At 50.4% G+C, this 17,598-nt stretch overlaps 1 protein-coding gene across 3 annotated transcripts; it reads right to left on the bottom strand.

Moving 5' to 3' along the window:
* Positions 1–2,901: 2,901 nt before the first annotated feature.
* Tbx3 (T-box transcription factor 3) lies at positions 2,902–15,796 on the bottom strand. 3 transcript variants are annotated; one of them, XM_057765924.1, is made up of 9 exons: positions 15,733–15,796; positions 14,391–15,561; positions 12,479–12,746; positions 11,484–11,543; positions 11,074–11,220; positions 9,182–9,258; positions 8,072–8,229; positions 5,934–6,604; positions 2,902–4,502 (listed from the first exon to the last, which is right to left on the bottom strand). In XM_057765924.1, the coding sequence occupies exons 2-9, from the start codon at positions 14,777–14,779 to the stop codon at positions 4,041–4,043; spliced, it is 2,232 nt and encodes a 743-aa protein (XP_057621907.1). In that variant the 5' UTR covers positions 14,780–15,561; positions 15,733–15,796; the 3' UTR covers positions 2,902–4,040. The 3 variants fall into 3 exon arrangements, with proteins under 3 accessions (XP_057621907.1, XP_057621906.1, XP_057621909.1); XM_057765923.1 differs by having other exon boundaries at positions 14,391–15,758; XM_057765926.1 differs by lacking the exon at positions 11,484–11,543 and having other exon boundaries at positions 14,391–15,758.
* Positions 15,797–17,598: the final 1,802 nt, after the last annotated feature.

The following is a 17,598-nucleotide window of genomic DNA, read 5'->3' as shown; positions in this document are numbered from 1 at the left end:
GCCCAAGCACGCCCTTCGGCCCCTGCAATTAGCGCCGGGAGGTCAGGAAGAACTCGGACGCCTCTACCCGCAGCTCAAAGACCAGCAAAGGTGACCCTGGCCCCTCCCGTCGGGTCTCAGACGCCAGCGCAGCCTGGAGCCGATCTTCCCCATGGGCGGGCGGGCGGGCGCCCGTAGGGCTCTGGCCGGTACCTGCATTCATCACCGCACACCCACCGAACTGCAAGATGCTAGGCCCCGCAGGCTGCAACAGCTGACCACTGCCGGAGGCCAAGAGGGCCTGGTGGTTCAGGAGCTCTGGCCTTCCTTTGTCCCTGAAGACGCGGTCAGGAGAAAAAAAGACTCCCCCCCCAAAAAAAATTAGGAATTTATATAGTACAAAAGGAAACATCTCCGCAAAGAGAAGTTGGTTCCAGTTGTGTCTATGTGGGTTGAGTTCGGGGTGGGGGGCGTCTCTCAATCCAGGTTACCCACTGTGTACCTACACTTTTCTACCCAGAGGTTAAGGAACCACGCTTCCCTCATTGAATTTCCAAAAGTCCCTTGGAAATCTCATCTGAGGCCCAAACAGGAATGAAAGGATTGGCCCTGCTTCCGATAGGGGTGAGGAGGTGAGGCGGGTGTAGGGCGAGGTGTCCGTGGGGAGCATAGGACAGATAAAGGATGATTCTTTGAGAAGTAGCGCTAGGTGAAGCCCTAAAGTTCCCGACTTCCAAAGGCTCCGGAGTGCCCAGTTAGCCACAGTTAGGCAGGGCGCAGTCGTGGGTCAGACAGATAGGTGGCACTCGAAGCTTGGGAGAGTGAAAGAGAGAGAGGGAGAAAAGCGAAGGAAAAAAAAAAAAAAAGACCCAGGCGCCGGCCCCTAGTGGCCTCGGCAGCCGCCGCCACCGCCACCATAAAGCCCGCGGCGAGATTGCGACCGGCGCCAGGTGAGTAATAGGCACAGAAATCCAGAGAGATTGCGAGCGGGTCACCCCCGGTCCATCAGCGCCACAAGAGTTATACATTAACAGCACTATATATAAATAAGATACAGAGGAGATTATAAAGAAGACGAAGGAAAAGAAAAAGAAGGGAGGGAGGGAGGAAGCCCTAGGAGGGGCCGGGACAGGTTTGGACACTATCCCCAAATTTGAGGGGCGGCGGGGGGGGGGGGATGGAGAAGGGAAGAGAAGAGGAAATCTGACTGTGAAAGCCAAGCAAATTTTGTTTGGTTTGGTTTGGTTTCTGCTTTCTCCGCATTTGAAACCGAGCTATTTTATCCCCAATTTGGAAGCTCGCGCAGCGGGAAGCCATGAACCAATTGCCACCTTCTCTGGCCGGGCAGCGAGTTTTGGTCCGGCGGGAGGAAGGACCTGCCTCTCTGGTCTTCCTGGTCCCCCTAAGCACTCTCCAGTCCTGTCTCTCTGGTTGTTTTCTCCTCCTCCCCAGAATGCTGGGGGGGGGGAGGGTTCCCCACGTGCCTGGGCTCGAAAAGGGGGGTTTGCCCACCCCTCCAAAGGTCTAGAGCTAGGTCCTCTACCAAACCCAGGAGGAGGGAAGGGAGGGGCCCCTCTCGTGACCCGCCGTTCAAGAGGCCTGAAGGTGACAGGGACATAAGGCCCGGCTGGCCGGCTCCGGAATGGGGGTTGGGGGTAGTCCGCCGCCAGGCAGGCTCCGGCTGGGTCTTTGAGTCACGGCCCCCAGGGCAAGAAAGTCTTCAGGGCTAACTTTAGAGAACATTCCCTTGCCCGCCTCCAGAGAAGCCTGGACAGTGACTCCACCATTTTTTTTCTTTTTCTTTCGTATTGAAAGATTCAAAGATAAATTGAACTTCAAAAAGATAACTTGCCTAACTGCCTCGGGCCGGGTTAAGGGAAGAGTAGGGGTTGGGGATGCCAGCCAGCTTCCTGGGTGACTTTTGCCTAGCAGGTTCCATGTGGGCTCCTGAATTACCTTCCTCCTCACTACCAAACAAAGTGTGCGCACGGTGGGGTGGTGAGAGCACCCTTCTTGGCCTTGTCCCAATCCTAAATGTCCGTGGGCAAGGGACACAGTCTAACCTTTTCCCCGTGCCAGATTCACGGGTGTAGGGAGAATTTGTGTTCCATGTCAAAAAGGGGAAGGACGATTTAAAATCTTAAACCCTTTCCAGCTTATTTCTGGTCGGATTCCTGTGTGGGGAAAGGCGACTCTGAACACAGGGTAAATCTTCCCTTATTAAAACTGAAGTATATGGAGTTCCTATTTACGAAATTTAATCAGGTCCTTTTCCTCTCCGGCTCCTTAAATTAAAGGGGAAATAGTTTCAGATCGATGTGGCCCCCTTCGCAGGAGCAAGGAACTTTTTGTTTTCAGCTTTGTAATTTGAGTGACATCTCATTTTGGTTTGCTGGGGGTGGGGTGGTGGTCTTAATTACTATTTAAAGACGAAAGGAAAGAGCAGGCAGGAAGATCATTCCCTTCTAATTTTCCAGCTTCGAGAGAGGCTCTAGAAGAAATCATTAACACGACTTCAAAACTCATTTCAATAAAAATTTATTGAAATTTCACTGATGTTTTTAAGGAGGAGAATTACAGAAAACTCATCAAGTACTAAACACAAAATATGCCTTCATGGATTTTTTTAAAAGGATTTTTGTTATTTTGTTTTGCCTTTCATGGTTGTTTGAATGAGTCCCTCTCTGTACACCAATCCAAAACACCATCTAGATGAACAATGGCAAGAAAACCTCACTTGGGTTAGAAGATACCAGAGACAAATGAGGACGAAGAATTAGGAAGGTTATGGCAGCCTCTGCTCCCATGACAATCTCAATCCCTCCCAGGGTGTCAGAGCTTAGGGAAAGGGCCAATACCTCCTCAATTTTGGTGAAAATAGGAAATAGTATTCCCAACCTCCCCGCCCCACCCCACCCCCACCACCAGCTCTTGGGCAATTAAAATTGCAGGCAGCTCTATTTGAAAGCATTAGATGGAGGTCCAGAAGCCTACGTTCATTAGTGTGAATTAGCCATCTCCTGACCTGGAAATAAAAAGCAAAAGGCAAAACAAGAATAAAACCTGACAGACACACTTCTATTTACATCCAGCTATGTACAGGTCAATAAATTAAAGTTTAACTTTCTGAGCGGTCATAATTCCACCTATTTACAAGAGATATCAAATAATTACATAAATACTTTGTCCAATAGTCGTGTTTCCTCTTTATTATTTCTTTTAAAACCTTGTTATTGCATATACAGTTGAGAGAACTAATGGTCGGCCGGGCACACGAAGCCCTCTACAGCGCTTAGATAAAACAGATAAAAATGAACCCCATAGCTTCCCTTTACCCCACTCCACCCCTACTTCCTCGGGGCTGCCAGTTTGAGCAGGGTTGAGGATGGCAGGGTTTTGTTGTTTTTCTGTTAAAGTCAAAAAAACATCAAAAAATAAAATCCAGAAAACTCTAACATGCAATAACAAACAAACAAACAAAAAAGGACTGGTATCCCTCCTTTAAAACCTCAGGATATTAAAAAGACACAGGATTCCTTTAACATAGACCAGGCAAGGCCTTCTCCCTTCCCCAGTAAAGGTACTCAGCAATTTAAGTCTTCATAGACAGTTCCACGGGACTTCATCTGTCCCCGGTTTGGGTTTGTTTGTTTGTTTAGGGAAAAAATTATTTTTGTTTCCGCTTGACACACGAAGGGGAAAGAGATTTGGGAGTAGTCTCTCAAACAGGGCAGGCCGGCCTTGGCTACCTCGTTCTTCAGCCCCAACTTTCACACCAGCCTCCACTGAAGTCGCTCTAGACACAAAAGCCTGTTTCCCCCCACCCCCACCCCCGCGTCTCAAAGCAACAGCAGCCTGCTTCCACAGCGCAAGACAAGGCCTGTGGTCTCTAGCGCATTCTCTGGAGGGAGCCTGGTGCTCCTTCCCAGACAAAACTGAAGGATGGGGAATCACCCCAGTGGAAGGTCTGTGGTTTATTTTACATCCAACAAAGTGCACTGGCAGATTTGACCGAACTGGAATGGAGAGACCTTTGGGGGAGCGGTTTTTGTTTTTTGTTTTTAAGGGGACCCACTGCAGGACCTGTCCGGCTTGGCTTCCAAGCCACTGACCAGCCGCTGGATGCTCTGCAGTTCACTGGTAGCCGCCTCTTTCTCTGAGCAGAGTTTAGGTGACAAGGACACTGAGCTGGAGGACAGCGTGGACGAGCGGCTGTTCAGTTCCGAACCCGAGTCCACGGCCATCGAGGCCGGGCTGGCCGCCAGGGCAGCTGCCTTGCCGTCTAGGGGCCCCGCAGCCGAAGCCATGGATGGCAACGCAGTGGCCAGCAAGCTGCTGCTATCAGGCACTGGAACCGGGATGGAATACGGACTGTAACGTAGCCTGGGGCGCATGCTGTTCAAGTTGAGGAACGGGTGGCGGTGCACGGAGCTGGAGGCGGCTGCTGAGGAAGCCGCAGCTGCAGCAGCCATGTATGTGTAGGGGTAAGGGAACAGGCTCCCAAAAGGCGACATAGCCAAGCCCTGGGGAAGGAACAGAAGAAACATATGGAATCAGAGGATGGGCGACCCCTCTTTTCCACCTCCTGCTATCTGGTCTTGAAGGAGTTGGAGGAACAAAACTTTACCCTAGGCCACAGATCCCTTGCATGCTAAACCAAGGGGTTAACATGCTGGGAACTTCCTGGCTATTAAATCATCCACAACGTGTCCTCCATGGTGCCTGACCCTCGGGGCTATTAGCAAGTTCCGTGAGGGCAAACAACCGCACCTGTTGAGTGGGCTCAAGGAGGGCCTCCAAAGGGGCTAGATTAAACTCCAGTGCACATGTTATCATGATATCTTTAATTTTGTCCTCCTAGATCTTTCCCAAGTAAGAAAAAATAAGGATGATGTGAAAGGGGGGGGATGAAAAGGTGTTAATTATTAATATAAAGACTGCAAACACCCAGTTTCTAAGGCTTGGGTCCCAGGTGGGAGGCTGCAGGATCCAAACAAGCAGAATTTGCATGCAGGGTGTGTCCTTCGCTTGAAGATGCCTCTAGACCTGTCTGTTCAGGGTGACCCTCCTCCACCTGCCCTTCTGGGGGAGACCAGCCATAGTTAGGAAGGTTGGGGATAAGTTAAAAACTAGCCGGTTTCTCAGCTTCCTCCTCCCCATGGGGGAGTACTATGTGCCTTTTGGCTCTGGCAAGGGAGACGAATGTGCTCAGACAAAACAAAAGGTCAGAGTAGGTGGAAAAACCCCAGAGAGGCTTCCTACCGGGTTCCGAACCTTCTCCCCAGCCCCTCAGTGTCGGGCACAGCGGTCTGACCACACACACACACACACACACACACACACACAGGCCTGCCACAGCCAGTTTCTCCTCCTTTGACATTTCCCACGTGTGCACAACCCATTAACCCTTTGGAGATAGACAGGCCTGTTTGGGGTGGGGGTGGGGGAAGAAAAGCTTTCAACTGGGTGGAAGGCTGGCTGCCTCCAGACCAAATTCTCACCCAGGGAATCAGTCACTTCCCCTCCCCACACCTCAGCCCCTTCCTGGGGGAGTAGTGGCTAGGAGCCTCCAGAGAAATATGTTGTCTGAAAGATGAAATCAAAGAGGCCCTGTGGGTCAGACAGGCTCAACTCCACCAGGGAACCAGCTGTGTGACCTGAGCCGAGGGATTCAACATCTCTGGGCCAGAGATGATACATCAAATGATTCAAAGTTGTCACAAGTTAAGGAATGTGGAGCTTGGTCATGCATAGGAAGTAATTTAAGGGCCCTTGAAGGGGAGGGGTGGTCACGACGGCTCAGGGAGATAGGTGCTACGCCCTGCAAAGGGTCAATAATCTAATAGTTACTAGCATGCATTACTGTCTAACTAACGGTCCTAGGCAAGGGACTGGGATTGAGAGAGATACTGGAGCGAGCCGGGGATGGGCGGGAGGGCAGGCACGAGTAATACCTGGGAGGCCAGAACGTGTTGCTGAAGGTGGAAGGGCAGGGTGGCAGCCGACGCCCCGGACAGTCCCTGCGCTGCGGCAGCCGAGGCCATGGCTGTGGAATCCAGGCCTGAGACGCCGGTGGATGCCCCGGATACTGTGGCCAGCAGGGGCCCCATGCCTGCAGCCATACTGGAGAAGGCGCTGCCCATGGCGAACTGGCCGGGGTGCAAGAAGAGAGGGTGCCCGTTGAAGAACTGCTGGCCGGCTAGGCCTGGGGCGAAGCCCAAGCCTGGAAGGGGCCCCTGCGCCAGGTGCGCGGCCGCGTCCGTCTGCACTGACAGTGGCGCGAAGGCGTCCTTGGCGGGCAGCGAGCGAACCTCATCCACCTTAGCGGCACCTGGACCCTCGCGTCCGGGGCTCCTGCGCTCCTCGGCTCCCGGGACGCGCGTGCTGGATGAGATGGTGGCCGGGCTGTGGCGCGAATCCGGCGATGCCTTGTCCAGGCGCGCGGTGTCTCGGGCTCGGCCGGGTTCCGCGGGGAACAGCTGAGCCCTGGTGGCCGGGCTGCCCTTGTCTCGGCCTGGCTCCTCGGCGGTGGTGGTGGAAATCTTCGCGGCGTCACAGGCCTCAGGGCCGTGCTCCTCCTTGCTTTCGGCCTCGGCGTCACTTTCGGCTTCGCTGGGACACAAATCTTGGGGAGGAGAGGAAAATGCCAGTGGAACCATCTGTCAATAGTGTTTCTTAGTTTAAACCCCACCTCCCAGGCCGGCGCGGTGGCGCAAGGCCTGGCATGCCAACACTGAGGCATCGGAGACAGGAGGACAGCCTGAACTACAGAGTGAGACTATTTCAAACACAAGATTCCCAATTGGGCAGTTTATTGGCTGTGTGACTCCAGCGCAAGCCCCTCTGCACCACTCCCAGCCTTCGGTTTTCCTCTCTGTGAAATGGGATGATGTAACACTTTTACAGCTAATCCCAAAAGCATCCCAAGACTCCGCTCAACCTTCTCTCCAGCCAGGCACTCAACGGGCAGCTTTTCTTATTGTAATGGTTCCGCTTTAAAACAAAACAAAACCAGAAAGAAAGCTTCCACCTAGTCAAAACTTTCTCTGGCCTCTCTCCCACTGCATTGCAAATTCGCTTTTTAAAGATGAAAACGCTAGACCTCAGAACTCCGCTGGAACACATTCCTGTCACCTTCAAGTCCCTGGCTCAGGGAGGATGGAAGTCAGGCGCTTCCACAAATTTGTGACTATTTTGGATTTGTTTGGAAAGAATCCTGACGTGGGAATGGGCACAGGCAGAAAGTGACACCCTCCCAGGAGCCTTCTGTTCACCTCAGTTCCTACCAAGATGGTGGTGGACAATCAGATCTCTATGTATGTATGTATGTATGTATGTATGTATGTATGTATGTATGTATATCTCTCTTGAACCACACCCTCTTCTGTGGGTGTCCTGCCAGACCCCCCACCAAAAAATGAACCCCACGTTACGTTAGAAGCTGAAATGGATTGGAGACAAAAAGAACTCTCCCATTTTATTTCACCTGAAACCAGATTTCTTCCCTTTGACACCGTCTTTCTAAATAAATGCTGCTTGCTCTTTAAACAGAAAACTGGCTCAAGATTCAAACCACTTTCTCTGCCCCTACCCCCACCACCTCCCCAAAGCAGAAGCCCCAAGGGCCTCCTCCCTCCCCCCAGGTCAGCTGTGGCTTTTTGTCTACCACCGTTCCTGCACCAACCAGGTGGCTGAGAATCTCCGGGCTACTCCCTGCCCAACACATTTCCACCCAGAATTCAGTTGGAGGTTGATCAGCAGCAGCTGGATGCTGTTGATTGGAAAGAGAGGGAGGACAGAAGGGAGGAGGGAATAAAGGACAGACAGACAGACAAGTGCTTCGTGTGCTTTGTGCGACTGCCCTTGCCAGGAGGACATACACACACCACACCACACACACACCAAATGGGATTGTGGGGAAGGTGTTCCGAGTTCTCCCATGCTACCCTCACTTTCATTAGGATTCTGCTTTGCAGGATCTAGAAGGGCCTGCATCTTCTAAAGGGAGTCTACTGGCTCAGGATCTTCCCCAAGTTCCAAGGCCACGGGGCCAGGTCTGGAGTCTACTCATCACAGAGAAGGCCAGGCTTACCTTTGAGGTTGGATGTCCCCACAGTGGACACAGCCGGAGAGGAGGCCTGGGCGAAGCAGCTGAAGGCTGCCTGCTCGCTGGAGGACTCGTCTGAAGTCCCTGTTTCCTTCTTGTGTCTCTCATCGAACACCCTCATAGACTGCAGGGTGAGCTGCTTTCTGAGATAGAGGCCCACACCCATCGTTAGAGACTGCCACACACACTTCCCTTTTTTGTCTTCTTCCCCCCACTTTCCGGAGTGGCACACACCTCACCCTGCGACCCAACGTGAAGTCTGTACAACACAACACAGACCCCAGCATTGTCTAGCTGGGAAGAGGCCTATGCATTAGGAAAGAACTTGGCCTGGGAAATCTTGTTTAAAACCTCAGGACAGGACAGAGGCTAGAGTTGGCCAGGACAGGTATACTACTGGCCTTCCAGAGGGAAGGTGCTGCAAAGACCCAGCCCAAAGCCCTGCATGGGCACTAAGATGGGCAAAAACCATTCATTATGTGGTCCTTCGACAATAACCAGTTCATCAACGCATTAATTGGAGTTTAAGTTTATTTCAAGTTTAGAAATTATTTTTAATGCTCAGCCCCAAGGTAAGAAACTTGAAAAAAAATTGATAGATGATTTTTCTGGATTGTAGAAAACCTTTGAAAAGGGGTGAGGGGTGCACAGCTTTTTCTATGGTCTATTTAAAGCAAAAATTGATACAGAGACCCAGAAAGGAAGGAGGGAGGGAAGGTTCCCTGGATTTCTCAAGGGGCCTCAGTTTCAGCCTGGTGCTTTCTGAGAGGCGAGGTTGCAGAAGAATGTGTGAATGGCTCGGGTCCCTTCTTGGGTCTTGCTCAGGACAAATGCCAATTAACTAACAATTAATAGGCATCTTTATAACCTGTTACCCCTGAGACTATTTTCTGGTCAGAACTATAGTGTAGCCTTGGTTCCCTTAAAGACAACAAGTAGCATAGAATGTTCTCTACCTGGGCCACTATGGACCCAGAGGGAACAAGCTGACCCTCTCCCCTCCCCCACACCTTGCACCTCACTTCTAATACTTCCAAGTTCAAGCCGAAGAAAACAATTTCCCAATTAACCCTGAAATTGTAAGTCTCAGCTCACCTTTTTTCTCTCCTGCCGTTCCCAGTGTCCCGAAAACCTTTTGCAAATGGGTTGTTGTCTATTTTTAACTGAGTTATCTAGAGAAAACACATAAGCAAAACAGACATTAGTTTTACTTTCTAGAATGTTCTAAACATGCCCCCCAAACTCCTCAGTCTTTCCTAGAGATGTGACTGCCCAAGGAGTCACAGGGATGGACCAAGTGGAAGTCAGAGGGAAGATGATGACAGGAAGATAGGAAGGGGCTGAAACATCATAAGAAAGTGTAGTAATATTTAATGTTTCTGAGAACCAAGCAAGGATTCCACACTAAAATTATCCAAAGAAATTCCTTCTTTTGGACAATTTAGATTTAGAAATGAGACTATTCAAATGTGGCTAAAAGGCACAGCCTATAGATCGGAGTTAGTAGGCTTCTGTTTTGTTTTATACAGCACAATTAATTATAAAGCATGTTAAAATGCCATTTTCTGATATTTCCCAACCCCCATCACACATACATGTAACACAAACACACACCCTACACACGAAAACTTTTTCTGTGAATCTAATAAAATTAATTATGGGGTTTCACTACTACCTTCTACTAGAGTGACCCCCAACCCCCACCCCCACCCCCCCAGGCAAGAGTGGATTTGAAGGAATTATATACTAAGGACTTTCAGATTGAAAAGGAAAGAATAGCCACTGGTAATATTTGTTTTCATTTATGTTTACTTTTGGTGTGTGTCGTGTCCCACCCCCCCCAGCCTCTGCTATGTTTAAAACTATTAGCCATTAAAGTAACAATTTATTTGATGTAACTTTCACAGGATTCCCGGTCTCAGGGAGCCAGCCTGAGGTTTGTTGTCTTTAGAATCTCTTCTCCTGGTAGAGAAACTATGTATCCAGTTAACAGGACCAAGAAACGGGGGCTTTGCTTTAGGGTTCTGCTATTTAAAGGAGGCCAGACATCCTTTGCATGAGGTAAGGAAGGAGAGGGTAGGTAGTGACTTAACATCCACACTAGGAAATGTGAGGATCAGTGTCCACAGGGACCAGGGAATGACCATGAGTTCAAAGTACAAGGTGTTGCCAGGTGAAGTGAACACAAGGTCTAGGGCTCAGGTATTGGGCCACAGGGGTTGAGGACCCCTGCCCACCCACCCACAGTTGCCAAGCTCCATGCAAGTGGACCACCATCAGTAGACACTTGTCTCCCGGCCTCTGTGTTCAGTTGACCCACAGGCCAGGAGAACTGCAGATTCCAGGTGAGGCTCATTGGGTGAGCCCGTTATAATCCCCGGCTTCAGGCCCCAAAGGAGAACAAGTTTCAGATGAACTCGTGATTATGAGCTAGAGTGATTATTTCCACCTTTAAGTGGGAAGCCTCGGACAGCTCAATTAACAGAACCCTGATTTAGGGTGCATTTTTACACATCACCACCATCACCTCTGCAGCAGCAGCATAAAAAATTAATGAAAACAAATCATGTATTCGGAATTTCTGGCTGAGAGGAATGCCCATCTCTACTCATCTCCAGGTGAAACCCAGATACTTTACACCTTAAATTAATTGCTACCTTGCTACCTGGTTCCTTTCAGAACAGCACACTTTTTTTTTTTTTTTGGTCCTTCCTCCTGAAGAGGATGAAGTAGGAAACACCAAGAGACAAGACCCTGCGGCCAGGGCAGGGACTGGACTACCAGTTTAATACAAGCACCAGATTCCCAGCTGGGAGGAGAGATTTGTGCCAGCCCCCCTCCTTCCCAGGAATCAGACCTCTCCATAGAAGGTCAAATCACACAATTCACACAAGGAAATTCCAGACTTTCTTCTGTCCAATGCCCTAATAACTTTCTCACTGAGAGCAAGTAAGCTTAGAGGAAGAGAGAAACGCCCTGTGGGTTACCTTGTCATTTTGGTAGGCAGTCACGGCAATGAATTCCGTTTCCGGGAACAGGTATGTGCGAAAAGTACTGTAAGGCAGTTTTAAGATATCATTGGCTCTGACGATGTGGAACCGGGGCTGGTACTTATGCATAGAGTTGAGTATGGTCTGTAGAAGCAGGAACGGGGAGCACACACATTAAAAGAAAGAAAGAAAGAAGAAAAATAGTTTAACAGAACAAATGAGATCTTAAGTCCCCTGCCAAGCCGACATCGTCCCCACTGCTGGGTCCAAAGCCCACCTCCTTGTGGTACATTTCACGCCACAAGATTGTTATCTTCCAGAGACTTCCAAATTGTTCCTTAGCTTCTAAAGCGCACCCCCCACCCTCTCCATCTACATATTCATTTGTGCCTTGAACCCTAGCCTACCTGGGTCCCAAAACTATAATTCCCCTTCCATGCTGCGTGATCGCTTGGGAAGGCCAAAGTCTTAAAAGATAGAGAAAAACATGCATTTTAATTTACAAAATGATTCAGTACTTTAAGCGCCCACTAATTGACAAGCCCAATCCACTTAAGGCCTTGAGAGGCCGCGCTCTAGAGAGGAATATTTATGCCCTAATCAAATCAAGGGCTTCAAATGCAATCCCTGTCCGCTTTAGATATTTCCGAGCCATTCACGTCTTCCTGGGCCTAATCTTTCTGCTTATTCCTCGCTTATCACTTTGTTTATCCTATTGAAATGCTGGGGAGGGGCAGAGGACAGCCAAAGGTCCCCTGGCCTGGCTTTCACAGGCAAGCCAAGTCTCCTGAAAGTCTCTAAAGAAACTCAGCCATGGAATCCACATGCATTCCCTAGTATATGTACACACACACACACACAGCATTTTTCTTTAACACCAAAGACTTCAGCTTGTTCCTAGCACACCTGACTTTCACCCAAGCCCAAAATCACTTTTAGTAAAAGAAAATACACTTTCAAAAATGTAGTCACCGCCTTGGCCCAACACAGTAAAGGTTTCAGCTCTCCCAAAATATGGTATGGCTGATTTCAAAGAAGCAACATAATATTTCTAAGCAAAACGATCCTTATCAAAGTACAAAAACTTTAAAAATCGATTCATAACTTTTTGTTCTTAGTATTACTCTTCACGCCCAGGTCGGGCACCCACCCTGGACCTTTGATTGCTATTCCGGTAAATTCTTCGAGAAAGGTAGGCCTTCCATTATCCAGGTAGCAAGACATTTACACACACACACACACACACACACACCCCGAGTTCCACTCTGCAACTAGAGGTTGCAAATTGAACAAAGTTAGTTATGTGTGGCAACCATCAGTCAGACTGGTGCCTGGACCCAAAGTCAGTTTCCTAGGGAGTCATTTCTCCCAGGGAATCTTACTGAGAGTCAATGAAACTTACAAATCCGTGTTTATCCGATATGTTGTTGGTGAGTTTCAGTTTGTGGAAGGTGACGACTTTGGACATCCACTGCTCCCCCGTAGCGGGGCTGTCCGGGTGTATGTACATTCTCTTGGGCATTTCGGGGTCTGCCTTACCGGCCACCATCCACCGAGAATTGTGAAATTTGTAGCGACAGTCGTCAGCAGCTATAATGTCCATCAATAAAATATACTTGGCCTTTTTATCCAGCCCAGAGCACCTCACTTTAAATGGAGGGAACATTCGCCTACAAGAGCAAAGCACAGAAAAAGGAAACAGATAAATAGGTGGGGTAAATGGCTCAGGACCTCGGACTTGGCTTCCAAGTTGTAAGGCCCCATCTAAAAGCACAAAGCTTTCTGCTGGGACCAGGGAGTCTGCAGGGCAACTCTGAGTGAAATTTACTTCCATACTGACATTATTGTCCTACTCCAAGCCTCAAATCAAATTAACTACAGCAACCTCTTATCTCTAAAAGTACCGACTATTTTGTAAAAAACGAAAACAAAAACACATTCGATTGTGTGACTGTATAGATTGCCCTCTGCAGAGAGGGATGAATTCTTGCCTATGATTTTTCTTTTTCTTTCTTTCCTTTTTTTTTTTTTTTTTTTGAGTTTGAAACAGCTAGAGGTAGGGTTCTAAGAAACAGTGGTTAATAAAGTTTAGGTCATTCCACCCTCCCATGAGAAAACATTGAAGCTTATCGAGGAAATAAATGCCCAGTTATGGAGTGAAGTGGTGAGCCAGACGGAGGCTGGCGAAGTACTACACTGGATTCTCAGTTCGGAGGTTGGAGGAAGGCAAGCACCCGGGCCTGGTAACCCATTCGTGATTTAAGTTATAAACCGCATTCCTCTACTCTGTAGGCCACTGCAAAGATCCTGCTGTTTAATTTCACAGAAGTGCTGGCTTTCCGTACTTTTGACTTAAAAGGAAGTACTCAGTTATGAAAACTGACTAAATGTCTTGTGGGTTGGAGAAAGATCTGATGCCAAACTTTGGCCTCAAGTAGTTTGAAGGGAGACCTGTAAGTGGGGGTTTTATTTTCGTGCCCTTTCAACCGGTGTCCTGATAATCCTACAGACATTTTCTTTCTTTCTTTCTTAAATTAAATCAGTGTGGTTTTAAATGCTTTTCCTGGGGTCCTTTCTTAGAAGCTTGTTTCGGTCAGGCAAGGACACTAAACGTTATGTAAAGCATTCATATTCAAACACAAAAGCAGGACAGATATCCTCATGGGTTCCTTGGGTCCACATAACCTTAACTAATAAGGGCGCCTGCTCGGTTCTCCCTGGGCTTGCAGAAAAGCGAGTCGGGAAAAGAAACCCTTCGCTCCTTCACCCTTCCCTTGATTTCACTCTGTCCCAGATCAGTCAGGTTTAGGCCCCCTTCAGCTCCGGAGAGTAAGCTGAAGGGCAGAAAGGACCTGAGAAATCTCACGGGTCTCCCACTACCGTACAAAAAGGGCTGTAAGTGTCTGTACTGGGAAATAAAACCAAACAGACAAAATCAAACAGATAGATATTTCAGGATGTCTTTACAAACGGGCTTTCTGCAACAGGGTGCTTGCTTTTCTCGACTGCTGCAGAAGTAAGTCAGTGAGCGGCTCCTTCAATTGTAAAACACCCTCTGTTCTGTAGGGAACTCGGGACACGGGTCCCCAAGAACCCTGCAGTGGGCCCAGGTAGCCTGAAATTTTCTGACCCTCCGGGCAGGGCCCAGGAGTTTCTACATTTTGGGGGTGGTGGTGGTGTGTGTGTATGTCGGGAGAGTTTTTGTCCCAAACGTAAAATCAGGCAGTAGTAAATCTACCGTTTTAATAGACAGACAAAAGGAGACACGAAAAACTTCAGGTGGTTTGGGGAGGGGGTTACCACTGGTTTCTTACCTTCCAGACTTCGTAATGACCATCTCTGTACCCCGCTTGTGAAACTGGTCCCAAAGTTCCTTGGCCTCCAGGTGCACCTTGGGGTCGTCTTCCACGTCCTCCTCGGGTTCCATGGTCTTCAGAGGCCTCAGGTGAGCCTGGGGTCCCAAGGATGAGAAAGGAATGCCGGTCTCAGCGGCCCCCACCAACTGATCCATGATGGGCTTGGCCAGGGCTCCGGGCAGGGAGAGTGCCGCGGCGCCGTTGGGAGGCAGCGTTAGCGCGGGGAAGAAAGGCGGCTGGTGGCCCAGTACCGCGCTCATGGCGAAGTCTGGCGCCCGGTGAGGTAGGAACGGATGATAGGCCATGCTTGTCCCAGGGATGACCGGATCTCTCATGGAGAGGCTCATCCACTCCAGACAGGGAACCAATCCGCGGCTGCTGGCTTGGCTCTGCTTTTGTTTTTACTTTTCAAAAACAATAAAAAAAATTCAATAGCAACGCATAGTTTTGCTTTAAAATAAAAAGAGGAGCAAATTACAATTAAAGCCTTTGAAAGGGAAGGGGAACGTATCTTTGAGGGAAGAGAATGCGCCTTTTAAAGAGGGTACGGCGACAGTTCGGGAGACATAGCCGCTGCAGGGCTGTCCTGGTGCGTGGAGTATGTTTGAAAAGCCGCTCCTGGAAGTCGGTTTCAGTAGGGCGAGCCACAAGCAGGGGCTCGACTGGCGCCCGAGCCCTGTGGCTTAGCTGGAAATAGACACACAGCCTTTTCCCGGGGTGGCTCCCCGGCTCCCACGCTCTTTGTTGCCAAAGCGCAAGGTTCTCCGAGACTTTTTTTTTTTAAACCTTTTTTCGTCTCCTTCCCCCGCCCCCTAGCTCTTCTCTGGCTTTCTCGCAGGAGGCGTCTTAGATGAGCTAGAAAGATTCTTGCTTTCACTGGGAGCGAGAGCAAGGGGGGAGGAAAAGTCTCTCCTTAAAAAAAAACCAAAAAACTGATTTAAGCCCCTTTCCAGCGACGTTATCAAAACTCGTAACTGCGAAGCTGACTTCGGTTCGCGCTCCCACTCTTCTCTCTGGCTCAAAGCTGCGCGCAGTGTCTGGGTGACGATCCAAACAGTGCCTGCGATCTTCTACCTCGGGGACTCGGCTGTCTTCCTTGTGCTAAAAAAACGTGAGCGAAATCGCTTTCCTAAAAATAATAAATTAGAAAAAAAATCAGCGTCCGGGAGCGCAGGGCGAGGGAGGATCGAGAAAACGGGTGGAAAAAAAAAAAAAACAGGAAAGGAGGAAGAGACGGGAGTGATTGGGAGCTGGAGTAGGCGAGTAGAGGGAGGGAGAGAGAAAGAGAGCGAGCGAGCACCTCGCCACCCTCCTCCGCCTCTAAAATTCCCCGGGCGTCTGCTCGGCGGCTCTGGACGGTCGAGCTGCGCTGTGGGCTGCGGGAGCCCGAGGCTTGTTGATTGGCTCTTTGACGCTTTCGGACCAATTGTGTGGCTGCATAGGCGTGGTTTTCACAGGTCGAGTGCTGGGGGAATAGAGCCGAGTTATAAAAAGAAGGTGTCGGAAACTGGAACGTCGCTGCGCCGCGCGGTACTACGGCCTGTCCTGCGTTTATGTCAACATGATCAGAGGGGAGGGCGGGGAGCCACCAGGGCGCCGCGCGCACCAAAGTCGCCTCTAGGTGGCTGATCCAGAAGAGAGTTCGCAGCAGCCAGAGGAGCTCGCCCGGGCTCTTTCTCAGCTCAGCCCACGTCTGAAAGGCCTCAGCCATCCAACCCCCGGGGAACCGTGGAGGAGGCAGGGCCAGGGAGGAAGGGGGAGGGAGCGAGGGCGGGAGCCAGGCAGCCTGCCCCGCAACCGTGGCGCCGGGCAGGGGCGCTCGCCTCTCACACGCTCCGAGCGCAGCAGTTTAAGCCTTCGGCCGCTTCTCTGTGCAGATCCGCAGCTTCTTCCCTTTGCCGGGCCTCGGGCTAGCCAAGTCAGCTGCCGAGCCTCCCATTCGGCCAATGCGCGTGAACAAAAGCTCCAGGCTCGCGCGCAGCTCTGCTGCCCCACGTGGAGACGCCCAGCCGCCTCTAAGTCAAGTCCTTTAGCTCGTGCGCCTGAGTGCTCCGGCTTTCCGAGTCACCGGCGCATGGGATCCCACAAATCTTTCTCTCTCCCCGGTGCGTGCTCCCCACCCGCAGTCACGTGCAGAGACCCAAACGCCCCCAGGGTATCTGTAGCCGAACGCGCGCCAGCGCCAACACCCTGGACTCGAGCCCCTAGCGGAAAAACACACGCAAACACGTACAAGGCTTGCGCGCCCGGCCCAATCTAAACTTTCACCGCGTTACGGACTCGGTTTTGTTTGTTTGTTGTTTGAATGTATTTACTGACCCTTTTGAGCCCAGTTCCTCCTCCATTCGGATACGGATACCAGTGTTCCACCCGGATGGGGTTGTGGGTGTAGAGAGAACGAAGCCGCTGAAACAAGTGAGTGCAGGGACTGTCGGCCTTTCTCCTCCAAGCCTCTGCCCTCACCTCCCGGCCAGCTCGGCGGGGAGTTGCCGGCCTGGGCAGGAAGAGTTGGTTGGGGGAGGTGCACCAGCCTGGTATCTTCCCCAGGCATCGCTCTTATCTCTTGGTGCCTCAGTTCCTTCTCCACCCGGGTGTGTGTGTGTGTGGGGGGGACGACTTATCTTGGCAGAAGTCGGGGGCGAATTTGTAAAACAAACCGTGAAACGCACCCCTCTACCCCAGAGGTCAGGAGACTCAGTCCCTAATCAGCCCACGGTGGGGAGGAAGGCAAACTGAGTGACGGGACTTTGATCTGGTAGCCCAGTTACCGCAGTCCATGCTGGGGTCAGAGGGCTCCCCCCAAACCCACAGTCCTTGTTTTAGGGTGGAGGAGCCGGGGCATACCAGTTTAAGTGGAGGGCAATCTCAGCAGAGTTTTTCGTTTTCCGGGAACAAGACAAGACCTTTGCTTGGAGAGGGAAGAGAAAAGGGGCTGGTTTCTGGGCCTAGAGATTAAGCTTAGAGTATTTTCGCGTGGACCATTTGCCTCTAGATTTTTCCCTTGAGGACACCCACCCCCAGCACCCCCTCTTCAACTGCAGGTCCGAACTGGCAGCTACTGGGTGAATAGGTAGTACCCTCTCCCCTGGTTTTGATGTACAAGGTTATAAGAGCTTTCGGCGCCAGCCCCGAGCTTTTCTAATGCTGCCAATGAGAGTAGAGTCGT

This window comes from Chionomys nivalis, chromosome 3 (genome assembly GCF_950005125.1).
Source record: "Chionomys nivalis chromosome 3, mChiNiv1.1, whole genome shotgun sequence".
Taxonomy (NCBI): domain Eukaryota; kingdom Metazoa; phylum Chordata; class Mammalia; order Rodentia; family Cricetidae; genus Chionomys; species Chionomys nivalis.
The sequence above is the reverse complement of the archived record's forward strand: the minus strand, read 5'-3'. Positions and strand labels throughout refer to the sequence as shown.